This window comes from Colletotrichum paranaense, assembly GCF_030867605.1.
Source record: "Colletotrichum paranaense strain IMI 384185 chromosome Unknown Scaffold_2.1, whole genome shotgun sequence".
Lineage (NCBI taxonomy): Eukaryota > Fungi > Ascomycota > Sordariomycetes > Glomerellales > Glomerellaceae > Colletotrichum > Colletotrichum paranaense.
Window position 1 is genome coordinate 2859418 of NW_026848960.1, and position 24875 is coordinate 2884292.

General features: G+C 55.2%; 6 protein-coding genes across 6 annotated transcripts; 4 read left to right on the forward strand and 2 right to left on the reverse strand.

Annotated features, from left to right (window-relative positions):
• Positions 1 to 1136: 1136 nt before the first annotated feature.
• CPAR01_02864 (uncharacterized protein) lies at positions 1137 to 2771 on the reverse strand (the record flags this gene model as incomplete). The annotated part of the gene is made up of 5 exons (XM_060487151.1): positions 1137 to 1508; positions 1584 to 1731; positions 1787 to 1926; positions 2116 to 2209; positions 2485 to 2771. The coding sequence occupies 5 exons, from the start codon at positions 2769 to 2771 to the stop codon at positions 1137 to 1139; spliced, it is 1041 nt and encodes a 346-aa protein (XP_060354479.1).
• Positions 2772 to 6473: 3702 nt separating this feature from the next.
• On the reverse strand, positions 6474 to 7016 carry CPAR01_02865 (uncharacterized protein; the record flags this gene model as incomplete). Its single annotated transcript, XM_060487152.1, has 1 exon — positions 6474 to 7016. The coding sequence occupies one exon, from the start codon at positions 7014 to 7016 to the stop codon at positions 6474 to 6476; it is 543 nt and encodes a 180-aa protein (XP_060354480.1).
• A 1118-nt stretch (positions 7017 to 8134) lies between these two features.
• On the forward strand, positions 8135 to 10036 carry CPAR01_02866 (uncharacterized protein; the record flags this gene model as incomplete). Its single annotated transcript, XM_060487153.1, has 2 exons — positions 8135 to 8666; positions 8892 to 10036. 2 exons carry the CDS (start codon positions 8135 to 8137, stop codon positions 10034 to 10036), a joined length of 1677 nt encoding a protein of 558 aa, XP_060354481.1.
• A 5974-nt stretch (positions 10037 to 16010) lies between these two features.
• CPAR01_02867 (uncharacterized protein) lies at positions 16011 to 18560 on the forward strand (the record flags this gene model as incomplete). The annotated part of the gene is made up of 1 exon (XM_060487154.1): positions 16011 to 18560. One exon carries the CDS (start codon positions 16011 to 16013, stop codon positions 18558 to 18560), a length of 2550 nt encoding a protein of 849 aa, XP_060354482.1.
• Positions 18561 to 20159: 1599 nt separating this feature from the next.
• On the forward strand, positions 20160 to 21865 carry CPAR01_02868 (acyltransferase; the record flags this gene model as incomplete). Its single annotated transcript, XM_060487155.1, has 2 exons — positions 20160 to 20487; positions 20532 to 21865. The coding sequence occupies 2 exons, from the start codon at positions 20160 to 20162 to the stop codon at positions 21863 to 21865; spliced, it is 1662 nt and encodes a 553-aa protein (XP_060354483.1).
• Positions 21866 to 23044: 1179 nt separating this feature from the next.
• CPAR01_02869 (WSC domain-containing protein) lies at positions 23045 to 24754 on the forward strand (the record flags this gene model as incomplete). The annotated part of the gene is made up of 2 exons (XM_060487156.1): positions 23045 to 23198; positions 23301 to 24754. 2 exons carry the CDS (start codon positions 23045 to 23047, stop codon positions 24752 to 24754), a joined length of 1608 nt encoding a protein of 535 aa, XP_060354484.1.
• Between the last annotated feature and the right edge of the window lie 121 nt (positions 24755 to 24875).

The window sequence follows — 24875 nt, forward strand, 5'->3', positions numbered from 1 at the left end:
GTGGTGCATACAAGTTATGCAACATAATGTCTAGCATAGCCCGCTTCGACACCGATGTGCACCGGAAGATATGCTGATAATGTATGCTGTCTCCGCTGCGAGAGAGACCTGGACTCTATGCATGGCTGCATGGGTAGAGACCTGGACCACACAGAGCGATAATGACAAGATGATAAGGCCAGAAACGAGTCGAGTCGGTTGCCAATGGTGCAAGCCGCGGGATCGAGCCGGTTTGTGCCCGCTTTGTGCTGCGGCGCAGCTGTTTGACCCATTGTGCGTGCATCGTCCATCCATCGCTCTGTGGCAGCTGGATGGATCATGGAGCAAACAACAGAACCACAGAACTAATGCACCATTGGTGCCGGAGGTGCTCTGGTGCAATTTTATGCACAGAGCTAACGTCTCAGCTAGAAGACTAGTGGGAAGAAGGCCGTACCATAGTCGAGACTTGTAGTTGCCTGAAGCTGAAAAGGTATTGACGATGACGATGGAAAGGTCTCTCTTCCTGCAAAGTCTTTCGTGTTCACGGCTGAGTAGGTTGTCTGGAGATGGAACCCGCCTTTGCGGGTCTAGCCGACAGCATTGTGGAAACCAGACTCTCGTTACGCGACTTGAGCTGCCGACTGAAGTCATCGCCGTCGCCCTTCCTATGGCCAATGGGATATTGTCCATGTCCAACATGGCTAGCGGAGGAGTCGATAGAGCTGCCACATTTCATCTTGGGACAGCTCTGGCGTCAGCGAAATCAATCTGCTTCCAACCCAGCCGCCCAATGCGGAAAGGTAGAAAGCAACGGAGAGGATAAGTCGAGCCGTTAAAACGTGCGGGATTGGCGGCGAACAAAGAGATGCGGATACCTTTGAGACAGACGGTTGGATGGAGACATGTGAAAGTAAACAGTCTGAGTTGGTTGGACCGTTGCAAACGACGCTCTGCTCTGTGCCACATTATAGCTAGGACCTGAAGCGGCGCAGCTCTCCGAGTGACTGGTCATTTCTCAAGAGCCTGAAGGCTTGTTTAAAGAGGCTGTTGTTGGAAGCAGCACAGAGAGCAGAATCTGTTTGCTTGCTGTTGGAGGCTTTAGACCAATGGCTAACGGCAAATCGACATTCGATACACTCTGGTGGATCGGGAAGCTAGATGAGTTTGCGGTTGGTGCTAGTTGCTGTTGGTCCGCAAAGTCGAAAACCAACCAGCATGCCATCACTGCACAAGCTAGCTTTCGCATAGGCTGAATTGTACCGATGCAAACTGCGTTCCCGTCGGTTGCCTCTGACATCCCAGATTGCGAGGCCCGGGCGGATGGATCTGTGATCTGGACGAGACGAGACGGCCGTGGAGTTGACACATGCACCTTGTCCCCAGAGGTGTAGGATAGAGTGTGGCATATCCGCAGTATCGCAGCGTTCAGGGATCGAATCCTGACAGGAGTGCTTGGAGGCTGGAACTAGTGCGCCGCAGACTTCCACGAGCCTGGCCAAGCCCGAGTCCCTCTCAAAGCGCTGTCCCTGCGAGCATCAAGTTCAAGGTGATTTAGTGTATACTGCCGATACGTAAGATCTGACAGGCTGAACCTGGCGTACCGGCACCAAGGTAACGTTCATACGAAGTATCGTGGCGTTGTCTCTCCCTGGCTTGCAAGTGAGGTGGACGTCAAGGATGATATCTATCGATAAGGCAAGAATTGGTGCAACATGAGTCCGAACAGCAGTGACAGGTCGCGGGGGAATTCTTGGTCATCGGTTTAGGGTGCCAGGGTATATACCGTCCGACCATCTATCCGTACCCGAGTATCGTGAGGGTGTGGTGAGGATGAAGCGGGGTGGTGCAAGGGGAGGACGAGGGCGAATGAGGGGTAAAGGCGCTGGTCGTGCCTCGCGTGCGCAGACAGGCTGCATCTCGCGGTGTTCCTTGCATCTGCGTTTCCTGTAAGGTACAGCAATTATTTTTCTTTTCTGTGGAAAAAACTTTTCTGGTCAACATTTCGGTGGTGGTGGAGGTGGTCAGAGTTGGGGCACGCCGCACACGTACCACAAAGCTGTGTGGGCATTCAAGCAGGCAAGGTACGCAGTAAAGAAACATAGTAGAATGCCTTATTCAGAAACGAGTGCGTACGTAAGGCGGGCTCCATGCGTCTAATGCGAGACGAGTTCGTTCGATGTCATGGTGGATGGTGGCATTGGTGGACGAAGGACGGCGTATAGTGGGACTGGGTAAAGTAAGTTGTTACTGAGCAGTGAGGTTGGGTGGTTGGCCATCAGAATCTAGACGTTGCTGCGTTTCTTGTCGAGGGCCTATCGCAGGCACCAAGCTGCAAGATGACCGCTGAGGTAAGGACTTGCCTGCCTGATGGTATCATCACCCGCATCGACTGTGGATACGGGAGTCTCGGCCCATGAAAACGAAGGGAAAATCCTGACTGGTGTTGACGCAGCTTTCAGAATGAGAATCGATTGTGTGAGTTATGACACAGTTGTCACTTACCTCAGGTCTTGGAAGTAGGTAGCTGCTGCATGAGGTGGGAGAATGGGGACTCGGGAGCGCCTTCTCACAGCCGAATATTTGCTTTTTCCCGCATCATGGATCCAGTGCAGACGGGACTGACCAACGGGGCACCGGGACTCCCGTTTCCCAATTCCCAACGGCAGCAACTTTCCTTGCTCCCCCTGCCGCCTTGCCAACGAAGACTCGATGGAAACTTGGGAAGAGATGGAAGGGAAGTGGGCAGGAAGGAACTTGGCACTTGGCTTTCGAGAGTCTTCGGGTTCCATGGCATGCAAGTTGGCTCCATCTCAACTGTGCCTTCTCCAGGTTGGCCGCAGCTGGCAACTGCATCTGCATCTGCATCTGCACCTAAGGTACGAAGTAATCCTGCTCCTGCTCCTCTTCCTGCATCTGCAGGTACATCCTTGGTCTGGTGCCTTCCTGTTCCAACCATGCGGGGTGTGAGGCCTTCCAGGTTAGGTTGCCTGTGACATTCAGGTTGGTGTTTGAATGGACGGTGGTGACATCGAGTCCTCCTTCCTTCCCTTCCCTTCCCATCCCATCCTATTAGATCAAGTAGTCACGTGGCGTATTGCCTGAGTCTGAGCACTCGTACCTGCCTCGAATTGACAACTCGGTACCTCGGGTGTAGTACCTCACCCGCCTTACCTCTGTCGAAAGATAGGTGGAAAGAGAGAGCATCACCGTTTTTTCAACTTCATCCGAACAGACCAACCCGCCCGCCCTGTGCCTTAGCCCGTAGCCATTACTTTCATGGATTTAAACATTGCCCTACCGAACCCATCTCAGCTCCGGATCCATGGGTGCTGCGTACTTACGTGCCCGTGGTTCCGTGGTGCCTCAATAGTCCATGCCTTACACACCTTACTTGACGGCATGCACGCCGAGCACTGCCTCAACTAGACTGCCTGCTGCATGGACCTCCTCGCCGCGACGTGGTGGCGACAATCTTGTCGCTCTTCTCAATCATACTTTCCATCCTGCCAGGGTCGGATTCCCAACTCGGACCTGAAAGATCGGATGTCACTTTGTCGCCCACCGTCCGTGCAAAACTCGACAGCATCATGAATCAACTGGCTTCGTTGGTTGCTTCACCATCAATATCGGCTCCCTGCCCTGTCCCGTCATGATCATCAGCCGCGGGCCGCGGGCCACTCGAGAGGCTTGCTTAGTCCCAGCCATCGCAACCTCGAACGGCCTGTCTTAACTGTCCACTCTTCAACATTCAAGCATATCGAGGCAACCGAGAGTAGTACAGTCTGAAGAGGCTCCCGCCAATCCGTCAACAATGCCAGGGGTGTCAGGGTTGATGCTTGGCCGTCACCAAGCTGCTGGACCAACCGGGACGGCCAGTCCAGAATTGGTATGCTAGATCTGTCGAGACAACTCAACTCGGCTTTGGCGGGGTCGTGGTCGGGTGACGCAGTCAGCAATCCAACGCCCCCCGCGCCGGCTCGACTCAGCAGACAGACGCGTGAAAGAATGGAGAACAAGTCGAAACCAGAAACAACGCCCGTCAACATATCCGCCAGACTAAGACTCACGAGTGATATGGATCCGTGAGAGTCCAGGCGCGCGAGAAACTCTTGCTAGTGGCGGCTGCGTCATCGCTAGCCAACGCGATGTCGCAAAGCCACTACCAAATCCTCAAAGCGCGACGCGGGGTCATTGACTGGTGATAGCAAACGTGTGACGGACGCCCAAATCGACCACTGATATGCCAAGCGGCACTCGACGGACGTCTAGTGGTGGATGGCACCTCACGGCAGAGCTCATCGTTAGACTCGTTGCTCTAGAATTTTTGCAGGGGGTCGCCAAAGATGCGCCTGCTCAGCGTTCTGAATGGCCCGGCCTTGTCTCCATCACACATCCTTTGTGCGTTTCGTGTTCCTGCACAACTACGGTACCCACCAGATGAGAGGCTTGCATAGCTGGCCCCGAGAGGGCTCACTGGCGCGTTGGCCAGCTGAATACGACGCCCGTATGCATCGACATTATTCGAGCACACTCACATGTTCGCCGCTTCCAAGAAATCGAGTTGTGCTACGAACCGGGGGGGGGCACTCGTTGTTGGCCCCCCTCGCATGCCGTTGGCTTTGGTTCCCACTCGAGGAATCCAAGGGCTTATCCGTACAGAACTTCAGAAGAAGACGGTGGCCTCCGAAAGAGGAGACGCGGCGCACAACGGGGATTAGTGGGTGTGCGGCCTCCGCCAGGGCCATTTTCACAATCAATCCAATACTCGGACGAATTAACATTTTGATAGCTGTGGGCTTTTATTCTTAGAAAGCCGGGACCACGAATATACTCCAATAACGCAGCAATTATGTGCCTGACGACATCGGATGGACGAGCCACACACGGCTTTCCCAGAGCTGCGGTTGCAATACTACCGCTCAAGCCCACTGTCTCCTCAGTTCAATGACAATTGACAGGCTCTGTTCGTTTCTGCGGCTCTGGCATGAATGATAGACGGCGATCCGCTGGCTATCCTAGCTGTCTATGTCAATGCTGCTCGGGCAGCCCAGCAATTGCCGCAATGCTCCGCGTTTCGAGCATCTCGGAGCAGTCATAGTCGCCTGTCTGGGGATTTTAGGCAAGCATAGCTCTGCTCAGCCGCTCTGAAGCATGAAAATGGATTACGAATGCTCCCACGAACCGCGAAACTTGCTGGGTCATTAGCAGAGCCACCGTGATCAAGGAGACGAACGGCAGTTGGCGTTTTGCCCGCAAAAGAAACAAGCTGGTATTTTCCCCTGGTTGCCGCTCACGCTGGTTTCCCTCACCATCACCATTGCCGCTGTTGTAACTACAGCTACCAGACGCAACTTCTCGAGTGATCAACAGTAAGCGGCGCATCGCCGTCCAGTGTTCACTGGACTGGTACCTTGCATGCGCGCGTCGACCATGCTTCGCTGCGGGTGTGCTAGCACAATGAGCGATACGACTGGCGTGCAGCATGAGTGTGTCTGCATGTGTGACTGTGGACAGAGGGTTCATCCAGCGAATGATGGTGCCCAAGAGTGTGGTCGGACGCGCGCCAGACTGGGCTGAGATGACCAGTACCAATCGAGGAAGCCATCTGTGCTAGTTGTGTGGACGGCGATGTGTCTATCGACAGGCGCTATCCATTTGTGCCTCGAATTGCCGTCCTATGAATGAGTACATGGTCCTCGGGTTTATGCAGCTCCGCTGGGTTACCTCGACGTACGGATACTCTTTGCCCAGTGCCCACTGGCGAACGAGGTACTTCGAACCTGTCTCATCTTGTATACTCTGTTGGTGGCAGGCCGATTAAAACTACCTTAAGCGTTCTCTTTCCTGGTGGTGTTGCTTGGTGCCTGTCTACGTTCAATGACTGAGAAGCCGCTGTGGCTTGGTTGGCTGTACTTCGGCCTGCTCGGTACTCCGTACTGCAACCAGGTTCTTGCCTTTCAGTATTCAAGGCATAACGGACTATGGACTGGGCATTTAATCACGAACAAACGGCTGATGGCACTCTTAAGGACGGCGGCATACAATAGTCATGTATAGTGCTTGCTCTGTGCTCAGGTCCAGATGCTCCCCCGACGCCCGTTCAGGGCCGCCGTCAACGCCATCTGCCAGCGTTGGCTTGGTTGCTGTAGCCGTCTGAGAGCAACGTGACGGCTGGTTGGGGCTTTTTCTCTCTACTCCGGCTTGCAAGTGAGAATTGCTCGAGGAAGACATCAGCCACAATTCCGGCCTTGGGCTGAACGAGTTGGGGTTGATATTGCCTGCAGAACGTATGGCTATTTTTCATCTGAAAGACTGGGTTTACAAGAGCCTTGACGGCATCGAGGCCGGCGTGTTCCTGCAAGATGTCGTATGTGGGCGTCTGTTGGCACCCAGCAAACTACCTACAGTACGGATACGCAGCCGGCCAGCCAGCCAGAGGGTCCTCGTCGTCAGGTACTTCAAACAGGCCGGCAGCAAAATAGAGCAAAAGACTACCCGAACACAAACAAGAACGGGGAAGCTGTCAAGTTCCCTTCAGAGTGCGGTCGGTACATCCGGGTGATGCTTGATGGCCCGTCTCGTCTCGTCTCGTCTCGTCCGTTTTGTCCGTTTCGTCGCTTTCTGGGCAGAGACGGAGTGAAGAACACAGACCACAGAACGGAGAAGGGGAGCTCGTGGTTTGTCTGAACGGTGTGTCCATACGAACATCCATCTTGTACCGTACCTGCATTTTGCTCATCCAGAATTAGAATTGACCTGCTGGCTGCGCCATCCTCTCGTCCCAGCCCACCCACACACAGCATGCCACCCACAAAACGACACAACTCATCATCCGGTGCGGTAGGGCCAAAGCACCGTGGCACCCAGGAGCCCACCAGCACAACTGCACCACCCACCTGATGTCCGCTTGGCCCCAGAGCCAGACATGCAGAGGGCATATGTACAGACAGACAGGACCCACCCATGACACCGTCTCGTTCGCCTGGTGTTCCTGTTCCTGGTCCGTCGCCGCCGTCGCTCATCCATCCACACATATTCCCAAATCCACCCACTATCCAACGAGTGTGGCGGTCCACTCACACTTCTGACCTCCTCCCCCCCCTTCCGAGTCCAGGCGCTAGGAACGGAAGCCCATCCCAGCGACCGAGAGCTACGTACCGACAGAGGAGGGATTCCGGTACGTATCTCCACACACCCTAGCCGGGTCGTCTACGTACTCGGATCCACAAGATACGTACTCGTTTACCCCTGGCCCTGGTCGACTTGTGTGGGTGAGACATGCCTGCGTGGAGAGGGAAGACGAGTGAGAGAGAGAGGAGACGAGGGGACGGGGGTTCGAGGACGAGGGTCTGTCGACTCGAAGGCGCGCTAGGGTCTGGGATGGTCTGGTCGGGTCTGCCACTTGGCTTGGTACTCAGTGTCCTGTACCATCGGCCTATCGACGACTTTTATCTTGCGCCAGTCGGTTGATCTTGGTCTCTTTCTACTTATCCCCCTTCACCACCCACGTTCATTTCACTCTCGCTATTTCATGATCGACACTCCGTTCGGCTACAGTGCGCTGTGATCTTTTCTTCTTATGACCTCTCGGTTCTTCCTTCTTTTGAGACTCGACATTTGGGAAACACTTCGACCTGCTCGAACCATCCCGTCCTTCCTTTAAACACAACTACAACTCAGTATCCATCAACCGTCTTCGAGCACATAATACACCAAGCCAGTTCAACTCTATCATACCTTTTCGATCTTCCAACGACATCTTCCGAGAACAGAAGACAGACAGAGAAACGCTCCAGACGAGTTCCATGTACAACTAAGACAACCCACACTTTCACTCATCGAGTCATCAACACCCTGACGGTCATTGTCTACCAACGACCCGTCGTCCTATCCTTCACACAGAAGAAACCGAAACCCACCGTCATTAGGCCAACTGCCCATCACCCAGTTCGAAAGAACTTGGATCAAGTGTACAACATCGACTACGCTACACCACGCATCCTACGATTAATCAGTAAAGACGGACTCAAACACCCCGCCGACTAACACCCACAGCTCAACACGACAACCTTGTCTGGTGCGTCCCGCATGAGCAATAAGAGAACAACGGATGGAAGAAGTTAGGAACTGATCATCAAGCAGACGCATCACAATGGACGCCACCATGATGACGGCTCAGGCAATGGGACAAGCTCCCTTCCTCTACTACCGCCCCGAACAGAAGCTCGACACCTCAAGGCACCGTGGTCACTTCTCGCAGCAGCCCACCATGTCCCAGCACATGCCCATGTACCCCATGGTCCCAACTCTGCCTTCAACGCCCATCTACTCGCGCCCCAACTCGTCCTGCTCGCAGCCCATGGGCCCTACGCTGTACAGTAACGGACCCGCGAACATGACGCCGATGGCATCTCCCCAACCCATGAGCCACAAGCCCGCCATCATGCTCGAGACGGAGATTTGCGACGATAGCCTCTACTTCCCGTCAACACCGCCGCTGTCGACCTGCGGCAGTGCCATCAGCAGCCCCAATGCCAGCTACGATCTTCTCCAGACACCGATGAACCCCATGTTCTCCGGTTTGGAGGGTATTGACGGCCTGGAGGGCTTCAAGGAGACGCTGGAAGTGCCTGAGAACCACGCTGTCGACTGGAGCAGCTGCGGGTCACCCCCGATGACACCTGGTAAGTTGCAATCATACTGCGTTTAATTTTCCCTCTTCGTTGTGCACCGACTTTTATGCTTTCGACCTGCAATTCCATACACTTTTGCGCTGCATGGGCCTCGGCGGATTTTTTGACCCCATTCCCAACGGCCTGGGTGGTGGTGGTTGCCGGAAAGCAAGTTTGGCGGGGCACTTCGTGGGATTTACTGAGGGACGTTTTTCGGAGGCTAACTCAATTTGGCAGTCTACCTCCAAAACCAAGCAGCCCAGGTCCCCTCGCTTAACACCAACACTAGCGACCTCCTGTCCACCGCATCTTGCCCTTCACTTTCTCCCTCTCCCTCACCGTACGCCAGGTCTGTCGCGTCTGAACAGGATCTTGACTTTTGCGATCCTCGCAATCTCACTGTCGCTGCTGTACCCAACACGTCCAACCCGACTCTGGCGCCCGAGTTCCCCGCTTTCACCCTCGGTGATGAGCTCAGGAGTGAAGTTTCTGCCAAGACCCCTACCTCAGCCCCTTCTCAACCGACCTTTGACTTCAACCCTGCTTTCCCTCACGGCCTTCCCGCCTTTGAGGACCTGAGTGATTTGGAGTCTGAGGACGACTTCGTCAACGGTCTTGTCAACCTCGGCGACGCTCACTCTGCTGAGGTCCGTCGTCCCCGTGCCTGCACCGGCTCCAGCGTCGTCTCTCTCGGCCACGCCAGCTTCATCGGCGAGGAGTTCAACTTTGACGAGGCGGATTTCTCTGCGCCGGCCTGCCTTCCCAGCCCCTCCTCTTCCTGCTCCGACAACGACTGCCACCAGGTCAAGCGTCGCAAGGTAGTCAAGAAGGACGCGAGCGAGTCGGCGCCCAGCATGAACACAGCTTCTGGAGCTTCCCAGGCTGCTAGCAGCGAGCAGCGTTCCAACAGCCAGGCTCCCGCTTCTGAGGCCAACAGCTCTTCCGACTCTGAGTCCAACTCGGCGCCTCTCCCGGCTCCCGTCAACCGCCGCGGCCGCAAGCAGTCCCTCACCGAGGACCCCTCGAAGACCTTTGTCTGCGAGCTCTGCAACCGTCGCTTCCGCCGCCAGGAGCACCTGAAGCGTCACTACCGCTCCCTCCACACCGGGGAGAAGCCTTTTGAGTGCCACGAGTGCGGCAAGAAGTTCTCCCGCAGTGACAACCTGTCTCAGCACGCTAGAACCCACGGCAGCGGCGCCATTGTCATGGAGCTCGACGACTCAGCCGTTCACTCCTTTGACCACAGCATGATGGGCCACCCAGAAGACTATCACACTCTTGGCAAGGTCCTCTTCCAGGTTGCCTCTGAGATTCCCGGAAGCGCCAGCGAGCTCTCCTCGGAAGATGAGAACAGCAAGAAGAAGCGCAAGCGCTCTGACTAAACAGTCCGAGTGACTTGTTTTTTTCGCATTCAATTTCAGCATCGACAGCGACTAACCGTCGCTCTCGATCATGCCCGACACGACTTTGATGACGACAACTTCTTTTTTGATATTTTTTCCTTCTCAGGCCAGCCCCGCTATGTTTTACGCGGATAGGTCACTAGGGTCACACAGGGTGCCCTTCCACAGGAGGACCATCATGAACCACCAGAAGATGATCCGCCTTGGGAAGGGCCACATGCGAAAAGTGCAAGCGGGTTTGGGCATTTTCTCACCAACGCATTATCTTCCACTGTATCAGTATTTGCGACGCCAGACTCGCCGACTCCCCCACAGGTCTCGGAACAGTCAGCGTCGAAGGGATGCGTTGTTTCAAGGGCAGCATTGATGATCACCACCAAAAGTTCAAGAACGCAAGGGCAAAGGCAAGAGCAATCCGGAAACAGGACAACGGCGTGTAACGGCGGACTTTGTTTCAAACAGACTCACAGCAGCAGCATGATTGTTTATTCGTTTGGATTTTTTCGGAGACAGAGGAAGAGGGAAGACACAGAGACACAACCCAAGACTCAACATCCATCCAATTTTTTTGGCAGCGGCCAAAGCGTACTTTTCTTTACGCTCGTTGTAATCTCTCCAGCATGTTCGGAGGCCGGCAGCCAGCATCGCATTTGGAATATGGGAACATTTCTTCTTGTGCGCGGCGACCCGACGCTCGGATACCTCTCTCTCGGGAAGGTTCACCGTCTGCGGGTTCGTCGCCTTCATGTGTTTACTTTTTTCACCATCGAGTTGGGATTCTTCTCGTTTGAGCTCTTATCTTGTTGGTCGCGGATCCAATTCAGTGTGAGAGAGAGGAGGCGGAGGCGGAAGCAGAGGAGGAGGGGGTGCTTGGAGTGCAGGTCACCTCATCATCGGACAAACAGAAGATGGATTTTCATTTCTTTTCGCCGCAAAAACAACTTTGTAAACCTGTACACACACAAACACATTTCTGAACACAAAAAAAAGAGAACACTTTTACGCGCTGCCAAAAACTTTTCCCTACCTAGCCCGCATCTTTCCTGTGATCAATGCTTCCTCTCCCTAAGTGCCTTTCGCGTCCCGCGTTGTGTGATCTGACTCGGGGGCTGAACAATGTTCTAGTTCATCGATCGATGGGGGCTTGACTTTTACATTCCTTCGACATGGGCTCAGCTTTTTCCTACCTAAGACAAGACATCAACCGGTGTTCCAGCCCGGAAAAGGATACCGTCGTCACGCGTTGTATTCGCCAATCGGATGTTTTATGGTTTCTTTTTTCTGAATCTCTGAGGTCTTTTCCCGATTCCCATTCTTCTTCCCAAGTCTTTTCTTAGGCATTGTCTTGTCTCGCCAGCGGGATGTAACTCAGCTTAGTAGCTAACATAACACCCCCCCTCCCGACGTGCCTGACTTACACACCTGCCTTAGCGCCGCAGCGTTTATGACTGATCGAGAAAAAAAGTCCACCTGGCTGTGTGGCACCAGGTACCCGAAACGATTCCAGTACGCCGCCCCCTTCAACGGCGGACGACATTTGAAGTGACGTTTTTTGGTTTCTTCTTCTCTTTGTTGGGTCACGCCGCCACGGGTGTTGGTCTCACTATCTTTTTTTCCTTGGGAACTTGGGAACCTGCCTAGCACGCCTAGGTTATGGGAGTGAGCAAGGCGCGCGTTGGGTTTTTTGAGTCATCACACTTGTCAGCCTGCCGCGGAACTGACTGGGTAGACTGTACGCATAGGTAAGTCGCGCGTCTTTCTTTGTTTGTTCGACAGGCCGGGCTCCGCTCCCCATTCCCCATTTTCGGTCGCGGACTGAGGTCCGGCTGTAACGGTCTCATTCTCCCACTTTTTCTTTTTATTCTCTTCGCCAAGTTCTCTCCCACACTATTTGCCATTCTCTGGGTGGACATTTGACATGGGCGACTCCCGGCGGGTTCGGTAAGACCGTCCGCATGTCGTTTCGCTAGTCAGGACTCTGAAGGCTATGTTTAAACGATACTCCGTGATATGGTCTGTAGCTCTACTATCCGAGTCGGAGAGGAACTATGGAGGGCGCGATAGACGTGATGAACAAGTCACATTACAGGTGTAAGTGCCGAGGTAGGTAAGTGAAAAAAAAAGCCTAGCCGAGTACACACAGCATGCCTCACCACAATCGTACCATTGACGGCAGATATATTTCGGATTACGAAGTTTTGCTCTATTTCTATAGGTCTGTCACATTCACTCACTTCTTCTTTGCATGGCGGGGTGATGTGATGTGGTGTCGGACGGTAAGGTGGGTTGATCCTTTTTAGAACCAAGGCAATTCTATCCGGCGGGAGGATGATCGAAACTTCTTCTTTATTCTGGTTCGATGGAACGGCACCAAGGAAAAGCTATCGGTGGTTGAACAATTTGATTTTACCGTGCCACTGACTACTGTGTAAGAGAGGCGCGAGTCGTAGGAGAGGTACGTCAGCCTGTTCTGTCAGCAATGATGCATTGCATGGTCGTATACACACTACACACTCACGAGTCGCAGTGACGAGCTGCCAAAGACTGCTGTCAGGCTTGCCCTGCACCGATACGAGAGATTGGGGGCCGGGCGGCGGGAGTGGGATATTGCTATTGGACTTTTCGTTCGGTTTTTTTTGGTTCGACGCGGATATTACTTGCCCAACATCGAGTCAAATCCTGGACCAACCACTACCACCACCGTTACACAATGGATCAATACAAACCATTTACTACTCCGTACAAGCTTTCCCCCCGGCTTTGCCCTGCCTATCTACGGATGCCTATCCGTAATATGTACCTGCTTTGCTTGCCTGCCCGGGTGCCCGGCTCGTTGGAAAGCGTAAAGTTCACCTGTTGGTTCAGTTGACTTTTTGGTATTAATATCGAGGGTCATGTCTTTTGGGGGCCATGCAACGTGGCTCGTGTACCTGACTAACGATGCGGGAAGAGCAGAAAGTCAATCTTGCGCTTTACCGCAGACTGGTAGCCAAGCCACCCACTAGCTCCGTTTTCGCTGCATCCTTCAGGAAGTTTAGGAAGTTCAGGCCCTGTCTGTGGTTCGAATCGACGAAATTCGATATTGGATCTTCCTACTGGGTGCCTTGGCTCTCGCAAGGTGCACGGAGCAGTTTGAGCAAACTTCACATTTAGATGGGATGGGGGGCACGGATGTGAAATAGCAAATCCGTGTTGGTGGTGACTATTGGCTCTTGTTCATCTTACTGGTCCCCCCCCGCGCGATGGAACAGTAAATTAAAAAAGATGGCAAAGCGACGGTTTAGTTTGGAGCGAGATGTGACGAGAGTTGCAGGACTGGTGATTGCTTCCTCTCACCGCTTCATGAGGGATGGGGTCTGAGCTCGAGCAATCCCAGATGGGCTCGTCTCCTCATCTCATTCTCATCCTCTGAACTATGGCGATACTGGGTGAAAATTCTGATACCGTCCAAGATCCATATTGCGCTGGTCAAGGCTTCAAGCTCTGTCAGGTTGACCTGATGGACTGGCGGGGGCAAGTGGATGTGATTAGGCTGGCAAGAAGTTGCACTTGAGATTGATTGACCGGGCTTAATCAACAGGGTCTTGCGGATAGTCGTCGCGTCTCGGACAATTATCTCTTCTCTTGCCACGAAAGTTTGACGGGTAGGTTTTGCTTGATGGGGGATGGTGCTTGAACCGTGCTCGTAGGCTAGCAGTGAACTATTCGTATCTCTTCTGCTGATGTGATTATGACACAGAAGGGCCCTCTGATGGACATGATGGCGATGATGATCACGGACTCTTGGTGGAATTCAACGTGGACAGGTGACTTCACAACAAAAGTCCTAACTCGTCTTTGACAGTTCCCCCGTGGTGGATGATACCTCAACGAAATGAAAGCTGGCCCATCACCGTTCATCCAAGGGCTGGACTCTTTTGGCGCAAGCAACTTGATAGGTAGCCATGCTGCCGTAGGGACAAGGCGGGCATTCCGGGTAATCCAACGCCGTTGTGCCGGAAGCCCCAGTTTCAATGTACATGTTCCATTGGAACCCGCAAACCCGTCCCATTGCCTCTTTCCCCCCTCACTCTCACTCTTTTTTTTTTTTTTTTTTTTTTTTTTGGTCTTAAGCGAGTTCGCTCGCGAGTCGAGCTTTTCTAGAATTCCACATGGAAGTTCAGGGACGAGGGTGCCGGCGGTGTAAGGTTGACTGGAGGGGCCTTGGAGGGTATCAGCCCATGAGGCATGAAGCGAACTCCAGTGACAACTCCAGCGCAATCTTGGGGCGGCCCGCCCGAGCGAGGGTTATCTTCAGAGGGGAACCTCTCGACTCGCACGAGGTGGAGGGGGGAGCTCGGGAGACTGGAGACTGAATGTGAGCCTGAGGGGAGAATGAGACTCTACGGATGTGGAGAGAGAGAAAGAGAGAGGTCGAAGGGGGATACCTCAGGCACAGGCATAGAACGGCAGTCCCGCTAATCTACAAGGCCCGTCGCCGCCCGCGACCCCAAAGCCCCTCTCCTTCAAGGCTTCAAGGAATCAAATCCAGACCAGGTCCCCTAACACTAACAGGACCGGCGGAGTTTGACAAAGCTGAAGGGATTCCCTCATCCTGGGAACCGAGGCGTTCGAGACGGCCGGGCCCCCGGGAGGACGGCCAGGTTTTGGAATTTCCCTCCAGGCCACCCCCGAAAAAGACCCCACCCGTTGTCCACCAGTCCCGAGTCCCCAGCGGCGCGGAACTGACCGGGGCCCCCGACTAACGAATATCAAATTACCACCTTTGTTTACCATGTCCCAACCACCCATGCGCCGAACGTAACCCAGACCAGAGATAGCCCAGGGCTAGCGAAGGGTATGAGAATGGATATGCTCCAGTCAGTCGTCGTAACGGCTTTCTATCATGCAACAGTCGTGTTTGTAATGTGGTACTGTACCGTATGTTGCCCCCTCCCCTTCCCCCCAAGGGCCCCCGGGACAGCATCCACTGATGGGCAAAGAAGGAGTCGAGGCCGGCCAGTCGGATCTCGATGGAAGGAAATCGCTGCAAGGAACGACTGGAGGGCAGGGTCTCCATAGCTTCTATTGCATCCAGCTGCCGTGCCGTTTTGGCGGGTACGGAGTGCCTCACCTCACTTCACCTTGTCAAGCTTGTCTTGCCTTCTGTAAGGTATCTTATGCGTACGGATACCGTCACCAGGGAATGATTCGATAAGAGCCGGGGAGCATCTTGACGGCTGACCACTACCCACATCATCAATCCATGCAACAGAAGGAATTGCGACTTCCATTCCTCACGTAGGATGGGGGCATTGTACTAGCGGAGAAGCTGCAATTGCTGTGAAGTTGTGAATAATGCAGGTACAATAGATTATTCTTGACCTTTTCGTTGTAAGTTGAACCGTTTCCTCCTGCTTTCCGTATTGGGCTCCATTTCGAACTTACGGTCAGTGGGCCCGTCTTTTTTTTTTCTTTTCTGTGAACGTTCCCCTCCTTCCCCTCCATGGTCAGAAATCCAAACGTCGTACCGGGTTCCTCACTGACTCCGTCTTGTACCACGTCAAAGGCTCAAACCACTTCGACACTCATCAACCTCCATCCGCAGTCCCGGCCTCGCGACGCCGCGACGTCCCGAAGACGGAGCTCCTAGTCGTTCAAGGGTCCCCTTGAGGTCTAGACGAATCTGTCAGTCCCCATCCCGCCATACCTCCGTGGTGCGCGGAGACCCAGACAAGCCCATCAATCTCGGACCATTGACTCTGTGCACAAAGGCTTTCCACACCTTACGCCCGGACGCATACGCCAACGCGAGGGCCTGCACAGAAATTACACGCTGCACAGCACGGATCACGGGCACAAGGCACACACATATCCGTAAAGACACACGGACAGACGTACTCACCCGAGTCCCCCCAGTCCTACCGTCCGCCTGCATAACGTCGGACGCCAGGCTGAAGTCTGCCTGCCTGTCATGTCATCCGAACAGCTCAATGTCATCGCCCTGGTCTCGGGCGGCAAGGACAGTTTCTTCTCCGCCTTGCACTGCCAGAGGAACGGGCACCGACTCGTGGCACTCGCTAATCTCTTCCCCTCCGCCTCCGTCAGCGCCGGCTCCGACGCCACGCGCTCGGCCCCAGCAACCATCATTTACAAGCCCACGAGGGATCACGTAAAGGATGTTCAGCTGTCAGATCAGTCTACGGGAAAGGAAGAGAAGGTCGTGGAGGAGGAGGCTGGTAAAGGGGCCGACGATGAAGCCGACCTGAATAGTTTCATGTACCAGACCGTCGGCCACCAGGTCATACCCCTATACGCAGACGCCACCGGCTTGCCGCTCTATCGCCAGCCCATCTACGGCGGTGCCAAGTATGAGGGCAGAGACTACGACTCCCATGCTGTGCCGTCGGGTGGTGCTGGCGGTGATGGCGACGGCGACGCGGGCCCAGAAGTCGACGCGGATGAGACGGAAAGCATGGTGCCCCTCCTCCGTACCGTCATGGCGAACCACCCAGAGGCCAACGCTATCTGTGCGGGAGCCATCCTCTCAACGTACCAGCGGACGCGCGTGGAATCCGTCGCGCTACGCCTGGGCCTCACGCCGCTGGCGTACCTGTGGAAGTATCCCGTGCTGCCCCCGGTGGTTCCGGGCGCCGTCGAGGACGCCCAGCTGCTCCACGACATGGCGGCCGCCGGTCTCGACGCGAGGATCATCAAGGTCGCGAGCGCGGGGCTTGATGACGATTTCTTGTGGGAGAAGGTGAGCAGCATCGCGGGCGCGTCGCGCGTGAAGCGTGCTCTCAGACGCTTTGGCGCCGCCGAGGGCGCCGTCATTGGCGAGGGGGGCGAGTTCGAGACGCTCGTGTTGGACGGCCCGCCCGGGCTGTTCAAAAAGGCCATCGAGGTGCCGGAGTCCGGCAGGCGGACCGTGAGGGAGGGCGGCGGGACGTCGTGGTTGAGCTTTCAAGGGGCGAGTGTCCGAGAAAAGCAAACCCTTGACGCGGGCACGGGAGAAAGCTGCTCTCCGCCCCGGGTTCCCAATGCCTTGGATCCCCGGTTTCAGTCTATCCTAGAGTCATTGCCCGCGGCTCGGGATAGCCAGGTGTCAATAACGGACTCATCATCATCCGTTGATGGCTTCACGCAAAGTAACGGCAAAACACCGGTTCTGCCGAGAACTCCTTCGGACGATATCCACTGGTCCTTTGGTGCTCAAGCGGTATCGGGCCAGGGCTCCTCTGTCGAGCAGCAGACTGAGGAGATAGTACAGCAGATTCAGAAGCTTCTTGCTGGCCACACTCCGCCGCTGCCGACTACGGCCATCACCAATACCATCATCGTCTTGCAGTCCATGTCGGATTTTCCAGCCATCAACAAGATCTACAGTAAACTCTTCCAGCACCCTAATCCTCCGTCCAGAGTAACGATTTCTTGTGGCGAACTACAGGCCGGAAGTGCCATCAACGTTCATCTGACAATAAAGCCTGCGCTGGAGCCTCGTGAACGGAATGGACTTCATGTGCAGTCGAGATCGTACTGGGCGCCAGCCAACATCGGCCCCTATAGCCAGGCTATCGATGTACCCCTGAGGAGCGGCGGTCAAGATACGGCACACGACGGTATCAGAGCAGTAACGATTGCGGGCCAAATTCCGCTCGTCCCGGCCAGCATGATCTTGCCCACGGAAAAGGAGGGCAACCTGGAGATGCAAATCACTCTATCTCTGCAGCACCTCTGGCGCATCGCCACCGAGATGAAAGTGCAGCTCTGGACCAGCGCGGTAGCATATTTCCCGCGCACACCAGAGGAGGCAGACATGAGACGGCAAGGCCAACTTGCCGCGGCCGCGTGGAGGGCCGTTCACAAGCGCGACGAGGACGAGGACGGAGACGGCGATGGAAGTGGCGGACCCGATCTGTGGGATCGCAAGTTTAACCCGGCGTACATGTCTCTCGGCGAGGACGCCGCGGCGGCGCAGAAGCTACCGGATTGGTCAGCCGTTGTGACGACCGGCGGAGACGACGGAGAGGCCGAGGGTTCCGTTCCGCCTTTTTTCTCCGTCGAGGTCGAGGAGCTGCCTCGCCAGGCCGGCGTCGAGTGGCACGCCCACCTCGGCCTTGCAAAGGTGCCCTCGTCGTCTGTCGAGTACCGGTCAGCGGACCAGGTGCCTTCGGCTGATGTTCCTTTCTACAGACGTGTTTGCCACGTTATCGTGTCGGGGACGTTGGTGCATTCTACAATCGCGTGGCTTGCTGTCAATGGCCCTGCTACACGTGCGCCGAAGTCCTTTGATGAGGTGGAAGAGTGGATGAGGAGGGCGTATCGGGAGTCTATTGGAGATGCTGGTGAAGGAGGAGATCAACCGTATTTGGTGTATCTCAATGTGCCAAAGTGTGCGGTTTCTGCTGCGGCTCCGGCCGGATCTTCTGGAGGAGAGAAGGGGCAGGCAACGGCGTACGTTAAAGCCAGGTCGATTTGGGGAGTTGATGGAGAGAAAGTCCTCGCTCTTGGGCTTTGGAAGTAAAAACAATGGGTGGCTTTCTATGAAGAAAATAGACAAAAGGTTCAATTGGCAAGGAAATTGGAGTATATTACTGCTTCTGTGACTATCTCTTCATGACATTCCATTCGGCGCTCTTCCGGGGGGTTGGCCTTTGAAGTAGCGAGGCCCCTATCTCCATTTCTCAATGAGTTGGCTATTCACTCTATAGCCGGGGACATGATTAATGAAGTCTCAGGATTGAGATCGAGCTTATGGAAGGAATGGGCCATCGGAGACGTTGCGCAAGGATGAGATATACGATTGGATGGCAGTCTACTTAATCGGTCTCTTGGTTCGCTCATATGGAATACACTACCAAAGAGCAATTACGCACAGGCGCAATCTCCTCCCCAGAGCGCGCGTCAAGTTCAGAAAATGTCGTAAGTACAACCGAGTGGAGAGACAGTTCGCCGCGGTGGCATCTCCTGACATGGAAGAAGCAGACGTGATATGAGGACCAGACGGACGGTCAGAATGAATCGCAAACACCCTTTTCATAAATCATCAATTCGAATGCGTCATTGGTCCACCGGCTTCTAGCGTGCGACTCGGGGCGAACTGACAAACAAAATAGCATCGTGATATGTTGGTAAAATCCACGCTGATTATGTGTTATGTTTGTAAGTCTGGTGTGTTTGAAGTTGACATCGAGGCGGGCAGCATTGGCGAAAGCGGGGTGGAATACTGCGCGCCCTTTATTAAGCGCTAACTGTTCTCCAAATTCAACAAGGTAACTTGGCCGAGCGGTCTAAGGCGCCAGACTCAAGCTTACTAAGCTTCATTCGTTCAACGGATGAGTATTCTGGTCTCGCAAGAGGCGTGAGTTCGAATCTCACAGTTATCATTTTTGCATTTCTAGACCATTGACATGAATGCCTTTTACCAATTACCATCACAAAGAGTTGGTTTTGTGTAACATGAGGCAATGAATGCGACGGGGAGCAAGTGGACGTGGAATGCTTGTGTTCGTCGAGGTCCAAGCCGCGCACGATGGAATAAGTCAATCTTGCACGAAGGAGATACGCTGATGTATGTCTTCTTCTCATGCACAAGTAAGTAGTCGTCAGCCGCGCCATTCTATGTTGACAACATACATCGGAACAGATGCAAACGGAGCTTACGCCGCCTCTCGGGTGACACCAAAGCCAAGCCAATATCCGAGACGTCTGCACATAATTCCCGGCACGGGGAGCGAGTTTCTTGGCCGAATTGTCTCACTTTCCACGCCGTGGCTTTCGATCCTATCCGCAATGCGTCCTCACGAACGACCTCATTGACGTCGGATTCGCCCTAGACGGCGACGATCTTGGCGGAACCCGCTAGCCTTGCCCGGCTGATCGTTTTCAGATCGATATTCAGAAAACAACGTTGAGGGCTTGGGAACGGGGAAGAGATGGCGGCACGATGAATCACCGGCCTTTCGGTATGGTTTAATACGTGGTGCCGGTCCGCTCATGCTTGTGCGGCATGCTGGTATCGGTTTTCCGCTCCCCTTTCTCTCTCTCTTCTCCTGTCGATCCACGAGGAGAACAATCCCGCGGAGGCTTCACATTCTTGGCAGGACTGAGGACGACACAAGCCATGCCTGGAAATATTGGGACTGACGCCATGGCATCGCAGGCTGAGTGTCACTTGAGGCACTTGCCAAACTCATACGACGGCGAGGGGATCGGCCCATTGGACCTCGACACCCCGAGCAAAGAAGCATATGAAGCAGAGGAGGAGATCCCGCTGGTGGATCACGACGACGACTTTGGTGTCGTTGTTCCTCGGACACATCCTCGAGCACGGCAGCTGCCTGTGTGGCTCCGATACCCCAGAAACATCTTCCGTGCCTTGATTCCAAGCTTCCTCAAGGCCTCAGATCCGAATGCCGTCCAGAAGCCGCTTCATCCTACAGCATGGCTCGGTAAGTTCTGCTTCAATTCGCCTTCCAGTCTCAAAGGACAAAAGCTAACAAGAAACCCGCCCCAACCGCAGATGGTCTCCGTGGTGTAGCCGCCTTCTTCGTCGTCTGCCACCACTGGTCCCTCGTCACAGCCAACATGAACATCCATCGCGGCTTCATGAGCGACGACGACCCCATGTTCATCCAGCTGCCCATCATACGCCTCGTCATCTCCGGCTTCTGGTCCGTCTGCGTCTTCTTCGTCATCTCCGGGTTCGCGCTGAGCTACAAGCCCCTGAAGCTCCTCGGCCAGCACAAGACGGCCGAGTTCGCGACCGCGGCCGCCTCGTCGGCCTTTCGGCGGCACATTCGCCTGTTTCTGCCGCCCGCGATGACGACGTTTGTGATTGCGTGGATTTCGTATTTCGGATGGTTCGAGATCCCCACGTCGGGCGTGGCCGTGCCGGCGCTGCGGCCGCCGCGGTTCGATCGTGCTTACGACCAGCTTTGGGACTGGGCGATGAATCTCATCGGGCTGTCGGACCCGTTTGGGAGGAACTTGCGGAGGGGCGAGGGGTACCCGTACGAGCCTACGCTCTGGACGATTCCGATCGAATTTGACTGTTCTCTGGTCATCTTCCTCGCTCACGTCGCCTTTTCGAGGTTACGCACCCGGGTTAGGCTCAGCATGAACCTCTTCCTCGTGGCGTACACCCTCTACTTCAACTACTGGCAGTACTTCCTCTTCCTCGCAGGGCTCCTCTGCGCCAACCTGCACTTCTACTGGCAGCCTGCCATAGCCAATAACACCCTGCCATACGTGGCAGCAGCAGCAACCCCGGGACCACACGGCCGCTTCGCCCGGCTGAGCTTCTCCCTCACATCGTCACCAACCTACAGCGTAACCAAAAAGATGCTCGGCACCCTCTCTTTCCTCGGCGCGCTCTGGCTCCTCTCGTACCCAAAGGGCACCGGCACGGCGGGCCTCTCGCCGGGCTATAAGACGCTCGTCGCCATCACGCCAGAGCGCTACGGCGAGGGCGAGTACCTCTGGATCCCGCTCGCGTCCGCCTGGCTCGTCTTGTCGGTTGACCGGTCCCCGTTCCTGCAGCCGCTCTTCACGAACCGGGTGATTCAGTACTTTGGCCGCATCTCGTACGCGCTGTACCTCGTCCACGGGTCGCTGCTGTGGCTGTACGGGTGGCACCTCGTGCGCTTCTTCACGGGGCTGACGGGGGCGGAGACGAGCGGGCAGTTTACGTTTGGGGTGCTTTTGGCGACGTGTTTCTTTATGCCTGGCGTGGTGTGCGTGGCTGACTTTGCGCAGAGGTATTTGGATGCCAATGCTGTCAAGTTTGCGGCTTGGTTTGAGGGGAAGCTGATTGACAAGAGGAGGTAGAGATGGGTGCTTTAGTACTTGTATTGAGATGCTGTTACACTACCTTCTCTGGACCAGGGGGCCTGTGACGAGCGGGATATAATGATGAGAGTTGTTGTAGTCTTGCGTGGGTGATATGGCAAAGTTGCGCCGTATCATAATGACAACAGATAATCCGGTATAAGACATCTGACTTGAGACGGGAACCATTCTTCCTCGAACGCAAGATTGACATCATCATGCCATTGAGGAGAAATGAACACCTACCTTTAACATCAACCACTTTCCCGTCAACGAAGGAAGAAGGAGAGATGAATATTGTCCGAACAGATTTTAAACCATAGAGCTAAGCCGGATCACCTGTTTAGGTTGGTTCCTCAAATCCCTCGAGTCGCCGCCGAGTCCCCTTCTCCCCCCACAACGGCAGCGGGGACTTTAATATTACAGACCGCCCCCCTGGTCGATCAGATAACTTTTTTTTTTTACATCTGATAGTCCAGCTTTGTCGGCCATTCCGCGCGGGTCTACGGAGTACGTTAGCCTCCCACGCTCGCATCCCGCCCGGGTTTCCTGACTTTCCAAGGGAATTCCCTTCTTCTTGTACCTTATCCTCTTGAGGCCGGGGCAATCGGTGCTCTCTAATCCCATGAACGATGGGAACTAGGACTAACTCGGCCGAGTCTAAAGAACTAGTTTAGAGTTATTTGACGTTTTATCCACACCTTTTCAGCTGCGAGGGTTTTTTTCTCGAACCTGCGGCTATGAAGCAGCAGCATCTTCATACTGCAGAGGTTTTGTTGCCGCCAACAAGAACCCACGAGTTTCGGGCACAGATGCTCCATCGGGCCAGGGACCCGATGCAAGCCAGATCCGTTTTCCTTTGACGTCTTGGCGATACTGGAGCTCTCGCTCTCTTTAGAAAAAAGTTACTCGAGTGGGAAAAAAACAAAAAGACCAATTGACCCTCTTCCACGTAATGGAGTCAATAAAAACCCCCTGGGGCAAAATGAAGTGCCAAAAAGGGTCGGGTCCAATGCGATGATGGGGATTTATAAAGGAATACCCAGCACCAAATCTTCGCGCGTGCGACGTGGGTTTATTTCCTGGGATGTCTGCCAGCGTTCTCTCTCGTTTTGATTAATTTTCCTCTTCTTCTGGTCAGACGCTCGTTGGAGGTGTAATTTGAGACTAGCTCTGACAATGAGAAGGGACGGACTTGTCGTCGCCGTCATCAGCGGCATCGCCGCGTTGTCGCACAGCGTGGGAGCCGCATATGTCTGGCCTTCCAAGTACGACGAGATTGAGGATATCCTCTCATTACAGACGGGATACCGCAGCAGGGGTTTCGTCGAAGGTTCGTGATCTACGCCCCCAGTCCCGCATCTCTCGTCCGCCCCCTCCTTCGCTCCCCTTCCCTCAGCGTTCCATCTAGTTAACACACACGGATGACTTCCAGGCGTGACCCCTTGCGCCTTTGGCGGCAACATCGCCGGCCGCCAGTTCGCCGCCGAGTGGATCCGCACCGCCTTCCACGACGTAGCCACCACCGACGCCGCCGCGGGGACAGGCGGCCTAGACGGCTCCATCTGGTTCGAGGTCGGCCGCGCCGAGAACGGCGGCGCGGCCTTCAACAACACCTTCAACTTCTTCAGCAACCTCTACTCGATCCGCGCCTCCGCCGCCGACCTGCTCGCCATGAGCGTCGTCGTCGCCAACGCGGGCTGCGGTGGCGCAAAGATGCCCTTCCGCGCGGGGCGTGTCGACGCCAGCACCGCCGGGCCAGCGGGCGTACCGGAGCCGCAGACGCCGCTCAACACGACGCTGGCGACGTTTGCGAAAGCCGGCTTCAGCCAGAGCGAGATGATTTCGCTCGTGGCGTGCGGGCATACCCTCGGCGGCGTGCACAGCCGGAATAACCCGCACATCACGGGCCTCGACCCGAGCCCGGACACGGTGACCAAGTTTGATAGCACATTTGACGACTTTGATAACCGGATCGCGACCGAGTACGTGCGAGGCAACACGTCGAACCCGTTGGTCGTCGGGCACAACGAGACGCTCAACTCGGACAAGCACATCTTCTCGTCGGACGGGAACAAGACGATCAGGGACCTGGGTTGTACCAAGAACGGGTTCAGGACGGCGTGCGCCGACGTCTTTACGCGCATGATTGATACCGTGCCCGCGACGGTGCAGTTGACGGAGCCCGTGGAGCCCGTCGATATCAAGCCCTACGTCACGCTGGCGCTGAGCGGCAACGGGAGCCTCGCGTTCAGCGGCTGGGTGCGCGTGAGGACGACGGAAGGGACGGGGCGGGACACTGGCGATTTGGCCGTCCATCTGAGCTTCGCAGATCGAGGGGGCGAGGGTTCCGTTGTTGTCCCCGCGACGCTCGACGAAGGCGGCGTCACGCATGGGCTCTGGGGCGAGACGTTCGCCTGGTACCAGTTTGAGACGGCCATCAGCGCAGCGAGCGGTATAAGCAGCTTCCTTGTCCACCTGACGACGCCCTCGAGCAACGCTACATTCGTGTACAAGAACGACGGCAGCGGGTTCCCGCTAGACGACGCGCTGCTCTACCAAGCAGCCTCCTCTTGCGTCAACCGGACGAGCGTGAACAACGAGCGCACATTCACCGTCACGGCCGCGGTGTTGAAGGAGCGCGCGGGAGATGCCGTGACGATGGACATTGTGCGTCTCGTGCGGCGTTCTGAGGCAATCCACAGGAGGCTCGACGTCGAGAGCGTCGAGCTCGCGGCGACGGGCGAGGAGGATAGCGGGTATGCGCTCTTCCAAGCCCATGTGCAGCTTGCGACGAGCGGCTGGAGCACCAGCTTCGATCTTGTTTTGGGAGGGGAGAAGGAGGTTCGGGTCGACTTTTTGAAGACGCAAGCTTGTCCGCGTGTATAGGTTTAGGTGACTCTGATCACCGCGTCTGTAATTCTATAATTATAATTCATTGAGGAGATACCGCACCGCAGCTCAAAGCGATGGATGAACAAGTGCTGGGTGATGTTAGAGTGTACCAAGA